Consider the following 9,815-nt stretch of genomic DNA (forward strand, 5'->3'; position numbering starts at 1 on the left):
TATATATATATATATACTACATTTGTATAATAATAATACGATCGTATGTATGTGCCTAGCGAGAGACAGGTGTAAATACGTATGCGCACATCCATGCATCTACGCATCTAGAGAGCAAATGTCTGCAAACAGTTATGTACAGAAGGAAATGCCTGTCAATGTGGTTTGTAACGAGTGCTCCGCAAAACAGTAGAGGATGCACAGGCGAAGGCTTCCGGAGACTTTAGCGGTGCAGCAACTCCTTGTTGAGCTCGCCAAAAAAGACGAGGGGGTCCGAAGTGGCAATTTTGATGCGGTCCTTGATTCTCTAAGAGCAGTTAAACCCAGATGCACACATAATCAATAGATCATTAACTTCCACATCACGGCGGCTAGATACTGGCCAACTGCAATGAAAGGGAACTAATCCCACACGTCCGGTGTGTGGGCACCGGAACCTTGCAAGCCAAACCTACAATGTTAGAAGAACTTATCAACCCCCCCACGCGCAGTGGCTCGCCCTTCACATTCCACTTCAATCCTTCAGTCGTCACGTTCCGCACTTCTCCAGCTGTATATACCACATCAGGGGTGCCAACCACAGAACACGAAACTGTCGCACCATCCAGTCTAGCAGCCATACGTGCAGGAGAAGTGGAGATTTCCGGTGCTCTGGCGGGCTCCATCAGAATGCCTCCAGTAGTCTGTGTATGCGTCCGCCAGTGTGTCAGAGACGGTTGCGTGGTAAGCGAATCCACAGTGGCTTGAGGAATAAGCAGCGAAATGAAGCAGCATGACCCACCCATAGGCAGCAGCCCGCAGGCCTCTGAGAAAACCCCATCGGAAAGCAACACCTCGTTGTCTCCCTCAGGCAGCAGCAAGCACGCGTTGCACTCGCCCAACAAAATCACCTGGGACACACAAACGGGAACACATGAAAAACAAGCAACATGCAGAGGGGATGCCAAACAGCACAGAGAGTCAGGAAAGAAGTAACATCAAAACAGCACCACCAGTAGGGGGGAAGCAGCCAAGTCCTCCGATGTGCGAATAGCTGCCGGTTCTGTCTCCCTGAGACAAAAGGAGGAAGGGCGGTCTTTTCAACACAGTGTGCAGGCCTCGAATACTGTGGAGAGGAACATCGAACCACGTACAGTGACCGCAGTAGCAGTAGCAGCTGCAATTGCGGCTACTGCTACAGCTAGACCAATGAAGCCTGCTGCTCACCTTGGGGGGCAACGTTTCTGCAGAGGCATTGTGAACTTTGTACAGAAAGCTAACAGCGGCGATTGAATGGTCAAAGCGACCACCAATGGCACCTGCAACAAATAAAGAGAACACAGCAGGTAGGGAACACCATGCTTGCACCTCCAACGGCCATTGCGCTGCCCTGTTCGTCAGGTGAACAAGGCAATACAGTCGCCGTGCCACATCCACATATGCTGCCAACGACGACAGCAATGACGCAGCTGCAACAGCAACGACACCAACAGCAGCAAAAGCAGGTAGCGCAACAGCGGCAGACGTGATTGCCGCAGGACCAACATCAGGTGGAACCACCTCAGAAGGGCAAAAGGCAGAGGGAAGGGAAGCAGCGACATTCTTGCACCCGCTGACCCGCAATAATGACGATGTCGTCGTGGGAGAGGCGAAATTTGCTTGCTGCAAAGGCGAACGCCTTCTCAAGGTCCGTATGGATTTGGTCAGACAGCCGCACAACGGGCACTCCACGAGCTTCGAAAAAATAAAGGGCCTAAACAAGTATCGAGCGCAGGAAAAGCAACGTCGCATATAAGCAAGTGTACACACAACAGCAGCACAAATTTTCCGCCAGTTCACTAAACACTGAAAAACGGGAAAACGTACGTAAAATGGAAGTTCATACTCCTAAGTTGTATGCAACCGGCCATATGTACCCGAAAAAGCAAACAAATAAACAATTAAATGGAAAGTAGACAGTTCAAGCAGGCAATGTTCGAGAAAGTTTGGGAGAGAAACTTACTAACAACCTCCATCAGAAAAGAGAATACACAGAAGCAGACAGGCAAATAAACAGTTGGTCTACTGTAGATTAGAAAAAGAGTACAGAGCACAGTTGGCTTAGCTCGCCTCGTCCTAAGGATTCATATCTTCCAACTTACATAAATGAATTAAAGTACACTGCCATATGCCTTCTCCAGGATTTGGCATCACACGGGTATTACCGCATATGTTATAACTATTGTGTCGGTGGCAAGCGCCTCTTGCTCCCTTCGTGTCCAGCAGTGCGTAATTATATAATGTGTACACAGATACTCATGTTTGCACGTACATGCATGAGGATTTAGATATATGAATACTTACAGATCACAACAGGTGATGATGACGGCGCATCAAGTGGTTGAAAGGCAAGAAGTGACAAAAATATGAACTTCTGCTGCTCACCTCCGCGCTGGAAGAGTCCATATCCCCGCATATGCAGGCGGGCAATTGCAGTGTACGCCCACATTGGTGCACGGTGGTTTCGGACTCCAAAGGAGATGCTTCTGCAACAAAAGGATCTACCGTTCTTCCATTCATTCTCTCATGCAATCGCTGCGCTTGTTGTTGTTTAGTCTCAGCAGCACGGTAGAGGGGCAGCAGGTAGTTGGCAGCACCGTCTGCTGCGACGACTACCGATGCGTTTTCGAGTAAACAGTTGACGTAAAATGGAAGTGGTCTATTGAGTAACAGCAGCACAACCCGCCCTCTCCCTGAAGCACCTGTAGAGGCATTGGATAAGGCTACAGGTGCTGCTAACGACCCTGCTGGAGCCTCTGCATGCCCAAGTGCAGCCGAAGTGTCGCTGTGTCTCAAGATCCTCTCCAAAATACGCAGATCGTGCACCGTCGTCAGTCGGTTGTTGTTACTGCTGCTGCACTCGCTGCTGCTGCTACTACTAATGCGTCCCGCGCTGTAGTGCTGCAGTATCTGGCGGGTAGCCTTTAGCGTCGATGCCATCGAATCAGGCTGTGCTACTCGATGTGAGGATGTGGAATGGCAAGCGAGAGTGACAGTTGGCTGCTTTGACACACGATGCCGCGCATTCGCTGAAGTATTAGGTTGTGAGTATAATGCTTTCAGGGAGCTTTTCGACCGAAGGTTAGGTAGCAGTCTAGGGTTCAGCGGCATTTTCTTTGGTGAGTGAAGGAAGCCTATGGCTTCCGCGGTGGTGGGCGGCGTAGCAAGACCGCAGAGATAAGTGGGCGTTGTACAAACACCTGAATAGCGCACGTATGTAGGGTAGAAAAAGCTTGGTTCGTTGTTTTGATGACGAACAGGGAAAACAATGGATGCGTGTGATAGCAGCGCCGGAATCCTGTGGGGGCAGGGCCTCATATGCGGCGAAAATGGTAGATCTACAGGAAGCAGCTGATATGGGGATCTATGGCTGAGGCCTGGATACAGCATGGAACTGCTTATCGTCAGAGAAAGAAGAAAACCCAACAGACAAGGAATGGGTGGAGACGATCGCCGGCAACAGAACCGCATGGCCAATAACGGCTTCAGGATTGGGGAAATGCATCACGGGAAAACGTAGAACAGAACATTAAGCATCGGGGAGGCTAGGCTCCAGCTGTTTTGCACAGAGACGCTAACACACTCACACATTAATGTTCTGAAAGTTGAAGTCAGCGCACCAGCGTAGGGCCCGCCATCATGCACTGGCCAAACGGCGGGTGAAACAAGCATAAGAATGCGCTGTTATTGTTTAAATGAATACTAGCACCATATTACCCTCAAAGACAGCTACTTTCAGCGGTTTGTGCGTCATTTTTCCCCTCAACCATTCGATCACCGCAGCCCCATGGAGGGCGGTATTCGGACTTGAGTGAAGGAAACACTGAAATATGGTCCTATATTCCTTTTATCGAATAACTGGAACAAATATCATACTCTGTTTTATCTATTTGCTCAATTTTACTTGCCAGCTGTCTCCCTGTCGTTTATCTCTGGAGTACCGTGCCGGTCTACTGTGTGCTCGTGCGGACACTGGCCGACTAAAAATAGAAGCTTTTCACAATGCAGCCTCTTCTAGTTAGTCATTTTTCGTTACTTCATAATTATCATCAATAATATTCAAAACCTTTTCAAAAATGAAAATACTGTTGGTTCAGGGCAGTCAAGGGAACACCCGTGCAGAGTGGTGCAGAGTGGTGTTTCTCTATCAGACTGTGCAAGAAATCTGGACAAAGTTGGCTAGTTTGTCTGAAGTTGGAGCCTGAAGTATCGCCCGGCCCTACTAGGCAAGCTTTGTGTAGTCAGAAGTTCTCAACAATGGTCGACAGTGTTCACGGGTGCAGCCAATATGGCTTGTTGTGCCAGGACATACGAGCTGTTTCTTCTTCTGCACTGTGTGTTGCCAAAAAGTGTGTCGCCGATTGTAGCAGGTCGCGTCTCCTGCAACTCCAGGTACCTTATCCCCTGTATTCAGGAAATTTGGGAACTGCGGGCTGCAATAGCCCCTTGTAAGCAGTGGGCTCCCCAAGTATTTCTTCATTGCGGCTCGGAGTAGTTGTCGTGTAAGACCGCGGATTCCCACTATACTCTGTATCCCTGTCTGCCCAACGTTGGAATGTATATCTAATGTTGGTTTACTAAACCTTAATACGCCATAGTAGGCAGTTGTCGCAGGCAGAAGACTCCAGCTGGCGTTTAAACTAATGAGCAAACGGCCAAGGCAGCGTGATAGTGCTCACATGGGTTGCTGTCTTGATAGTTTGTACCAGTGTGTAATTGCAGCGCTTTTCGGTTTGCCTGCTCTCCCGCAGCTCCACTCGTTTTCGCCACTGCGCCCCGATGCCTGGAGACAGACGACAGGGTCAAGCTCTTGTGGAACTCTGCCCTTAAACACTGAGGCTCGATTGCTGCTTGAAGTACTTCCTACATACGGTAAAAGACTGGCGTTCACTTGGAATACCCTCATAATCACTGCGGGTGCCGTAGGACAGCCGACTGCATAGCACTCACCAGTACCGGTGGTACTTCAACACAGTATGAGGTATAGGTATATTTACGCATAGCAAAGTATGAAAAGGACTGCCTAATAGTCCTGCCAAATCTTCGTCAAATCTCACGCTGTTGTCTCCCTTTCGCAGCAGAGGTTGATCAAGGTCTGCTCTCTTGTGCTACGCTGACTCGAGCGTGGGAGCCTCAATTGCAGCGTCTATTCCATCCAAGGGGACATGTTTTGCCGCCCCAAATATTTCACGATGAATCATGCTGCCTTTGATGGCGATACAGGTTTGACGGCTCCCGGGATTGAGCTGCAGTTAAGATATTGTTCCCTCTATCGAGTTGTATTACCGTCTACAGCATGGACGAGGAAAGTTACAGTTGCAATTCGCTTTTAGAAGTGGGACCGACGAAAACGTGGCTGTCTATGCAAGGGCACTACTTTCGCGGAGCGTGTGCCGTCTGTACAAGCTTACCGAGATGAGCCAAGCTGCAGCTCGTCTGAGAGTCGATTGTGGCAGAGCTAGGAGCCAAGTTGTAAAAGGGGAGATATCGATAAAGCGCGGTATCGAGAAGTACCAGTACTTGCTGAACAGACGTGCAATCGTGGACACTAAACATTTGCATTGAGAGCTGCCGTTATGCATCAACAATGTGCTTTCGGAGATAAGGAGCGCTTATGTCGACATTGAGTATTTCGAAGCCGCCTACCGGTGTCTCCTGGGATTTTGGACAGTGCTCGCGAGCAGCCAGGTTCACTCAAACACAGTTTTTGTTTGTTTCCTCAGGATGACTCTATACACATCAAAAGAAGATATTAGAAAATTGTGTATATGGAGGGTAAGGCACAGATGACACGATGAAAAGCATCTAGCCCAATTCCAGGCGGTTTGCAGGATGCCTGAACAGCCGGAAGTGGCGATGTGACAAGCAACCGCAGCACGATGCCTTTAGCATCGTCGAGAAGCAGCGTTCTGGGTAGATGGTGATAGCTAAGCTGCGCTGACACGAAGTGAGGTGGGCAGCACAAGCAGTCGCAGGCGTCCTCAGCTGCGCCGCAAGAAGAGAAGCTCACATGCCAGTACAGCTATTCTCAGGTTTGACGCGGGCACCTGAGGGCCTTCAAAGATCTAGCAAAGTGTGGACGATGTAAGCCAGTTGCTCCGAATGAATCCTATACCACCTCAGTTGGCATGAGTCCCTGGCATCACGGTCCCCTGTTCCTTGCCACTTGACCTTGATTCCTTAGCCATGGGCTGACAGACACCAAATGTAGCGTGGGGCCCCAGTGACAGCGAGGCGCAAATGTACCAAGACCTGGGCAGAGTAGGAATCCCAGAAAAGGCACGCATGGAACAGCAAGCGTTCAACGGCGATTGTTGCGTATGTTCTACTTTCTTGCTTACGATGTTCCTGTACGCATTTAAAGGGAGTTTGATTGCTCACGCTTGGGCTTGTCTTGCTCAACTAATTGCAGCAGGCTGGGTTGCATTGTAAGGGTCCTCGACCTTGTCCGACGACTTGTGCGATCGGCATTGTAGCCAAAATACGTACTTTGAGAGTTTCTTCAAAAACGCCGATCTCCCTACCGAACTTACATGCGTTGTGAGCGCAGCGGCTTAAGTCCGTGGAGACGCGGTTCGTGGTGTTGTCTGTCATGAGTTGCACTGCAAATTACTGCATCTTAAGGTGCCAAGCAGGCTCAAGTGCTTGCCCCTTCAAGCTTTCATTGCTATGTCCATGAACACAGTAGGCGATTGTTTATCATTTGGGGTTGAGTCCAGCTTGCCTACTATGACCGAGTAAGAGTCCATCGACCCAGGACAGAGATATTTCCTACATGTCACATGTCAGGCTATACTACAAGACACCTAGTTTTAATCTGCCTTACATGCTAAACCGACATTCGAGCTTAACCAGGCAAGTTTCAACTTCATGAAGTAATACCCTAGGCAATTGCTGAACCCTCATTTGACCCGTAGTCGCGAGCGTGTCTTCACTTTGTGGCACTCGAGCCACCTCTGTAGGAACGATGCTATCAATGATACATTGTCCCGGCTGAAGCCCCTCTGTAGACAAGCGCAGGGAGTTTTTATTTCCTTTGAGTATTCTTTACTGTGTTTAACGTGTTGCTCAGTTATAGTGAAGCTGAGTTACTGTTGCCCCACCAGTGTCGTGCTCCGCAGCAGCATCGATCACCAGGTGCACTGTCCTGAGGATGCGTGTCGCGGACCGTAACGGCTCTGCTGCGAATGAGTACATCAAGTGCAAACCAAACAAACACTGCTTACATAAAATACATGACAACTACTAGATGAAGATATGCTTGAGAAGAAAGACTGACTAAGCGCTCTGCACACCTATCAGCATATGAAACAGAACAAGGAGAGACTCGTGCGGAGCAGTTAATTATTGGACAGCTACACCTTCTTTCAACCACTTGTGCCATCCAGAGAAATTAGGCGGTACAACGCGGCGTTTATTCAGATCTAACGCATAATTGGGGGAGTTTCCTATATATTGTTCAATTTGCAGTCGCCAATCGGCAAGCGAGGCGGGGGACTGGGAGTGCCGCCAAAGGGAACCTGCCATTTCCCTTCCTCTAGAACTACGCATTCTACCGAGAACCATACTTTACGAAGCCTCATCATATATACTACCAAAACCATTTTCTTAATGCCCCTGTTGTTGCCTCACATGCTGTCTACAGGGCCTGTTCGTTCTGTTGCGCTGGGAGGTGGTGCCTCCGGCGGTCAACAAAATGATACTCTACAGGAGCAGGGCGTTCACACGAACGCTCGAGACATTTTGAAACAGTTGTTTGGGGGAAGAATGCCCTACACAGCTCTTACTGCGCTCTCATTTCTGGGTGCCTCACTTGTCCTCGCATTTGTTGTTGTGCAGTGCTTTAATGCACTCAACTACAAAAGGAGAACAAATAAGTATGGCGGTGCTGAGCGAATTCTGGCGGAAGAACGAGATAATCATTGCTCTGTGAGTTCTTTTTTCCCTACTACAAACGAGAGGAAAGACACCCAATCAGAGGTGGGATATCCCGATGAACAGCAATGACCTGAACTGATTTTCGTCGATCGGCCACCTATATGGGGCCTTCTTCTGCTGAATGAATCCAACAACCAAGGAACACGGAGACCCAAGTGCAGGTTGACGAGGAGGTGTTTGCAGAATCGGGCTAGCATCGATGGCGTGGGCGTCCTGCAGGAAGTGAGCAGTCGATTACCGTTTTGCCTTTTGCCTTGTTTTTGTGGATGCCTAAGGAGTACTAGAGGAACTGCAGTTCCACGAGTACTTCTATGGAGGAGACCAGCATGCACTGAAAGGGGTTTCTAGTGTTTGCGGGACAAGGGCTTAACAGTAATGTGACACCTGCACACTGGCCGAAAGGACAGTGTGCATGTACGCAAGACACGACAGGTTTGGTGGATATCCGGTGCCGCATGTGAGGAGGGGTGTGGGTGCGTAATGCAAAACCCTACGTACAATTGTACTTCCTAGCACAATGGCGAAGTTCGTTGGCGTGCCTTTTTTCCCAAGGCAGCACCGGCTACTTTACTCCTCTCGCAACCGGCTGGTACGCGCAGTTTGAGGCTCTTCGGAGGGTTTTGAATCTAGATTGGAATAGGAGTCCGTTGAGCACCAGTGCGCATATACAGCAGCAAACCCATGGCTGGGAAGTGATTTCGTTCAACACAATCAACATGCTAGAGACCGATTTCAAGTGCCTCCAGTACTCTTACATCCAGACGCATATGTGGTCAACTTAGGCTGGGGGACGAAGGAATAGCCACATGTTGCGAAGCGTCTCCCGGCGGCAGCAGTCTTTGAGAACAGTGGCGATTGTATTCAATCTCCTTGACTGACCGGAGTGCTACTAATGCTACTAATGCTTTGCCCATGCAACTGTTTTTGCCTCCCGCGTTTCTCTATACACTCGGGAATACAGCTTTGCAGGCCTATATATCCTAAGCCCCTGTTGGGAGGTCGGAATGCATATAAGAGGCTATGGTGCTTGAATATGGCAAGCAAGGTTTGTTGCAGACTTGTATGTGGATGCAGCAGCATTGGGAGGACAGCAAGTGGTAATCATCCAACAGAGGAAGTGGAGCGCTCCATTATACAGCCAGTGCGCATATGGCTTGATTCGGGTGTAGCCACCTTGGGCCGATTGCACAAGGTACATTCGCATGTGCGAAGCAACCATTTACATTTCGTTGTTTCTAACATTACGTGTGAAGGTAGCATGTTTCATCAAAGCATACGACTGCGAATTAGTATGTGGCGCATTCAATTTTGTTTGGCTTTCTCGCCGCTGTCTTAATATCTGTATGATGCCCTTTCCGACGCAGAAAGGCTACCACAACAACGCCTACGGGTCATTCGATTTCGAACTTCGGATAGAGGTTTTGGCCTCCCAAGTAGGGCCGTCAGTAACTACCGGTGACTTATGCTCTTGCAGATGAAGCAACAATGCAGGACAGACTGGTGAGCTTCAGCTGTCCAACCCGAATACGCGATGCACATAAATGATGCAGCCAGTGCGCATACAACGAAATATGGACAAGCCCTGTTTTGGTTGAATTAGTGGGGCATATATGCATCCTGCATGGAGGTCCTTAGTACATGCGGGCCATGGCCGCATTTCCGACGTTTGTTGGCTTCGTTTGCAATCAATAACGGCAACAACGTGAGCGTTACCATTGTAAACAGTACGTGGCTCAACGCACTGCGAGTAGTAGAGCTTCTTTCACAGTGTATATGATTGCACGGCTTGAGCAGCTGAAAATCGTGGTGTTTGAGAAGGACTCAGATGCAGAAGGGATCCGCTCTCCGCATGTGTGCAG

At 49.3% G+C, this 9,815-nt stretch overlaps 1 protein-coding gene across 1 annotated transcript; it reads right to left on the bottom strand.

Annotated features, from left to right (window-relative positions):
- Positions 1-223: 223 nt before the first annotated feature.
- On the bottom strand, positions 224-2,958 carry EMWEY_00052660 (thiamin pyrophosphokinase, putative; the record flags this gene model as incomplete). Its single annotated transcript, XM_013479891.1, has 6 exons — positions 224-307; positions 432-550; positions 782-890; positions 1,207-1,298; positions 1,597-1,732; positions 2,404-2,958. The coding sequence occupies 6 exons, from the start codon at positions 2,956-2,958 to the stop codon at positions 224-226; spliced, it is 1,095 nt and encodes a 364-aa protein (XP_013335345.1).
- Positions 2,959-9,815: the final 6,857 nt, after the last annotated feature.

This window comes from Eimeria maxima, genomic scaffold (assembly GCF_000499605.1).
Source record: "Eimeria maxima Weybridge genomic scaffold, Emw_scaff1439, whole genome shotgun sequence".
NCBI lineage: Eukaryota > Apicomplexa > Conoidasida > Eucoccidiorida > Eimeriidae > Eimeria > Eimeria maxima.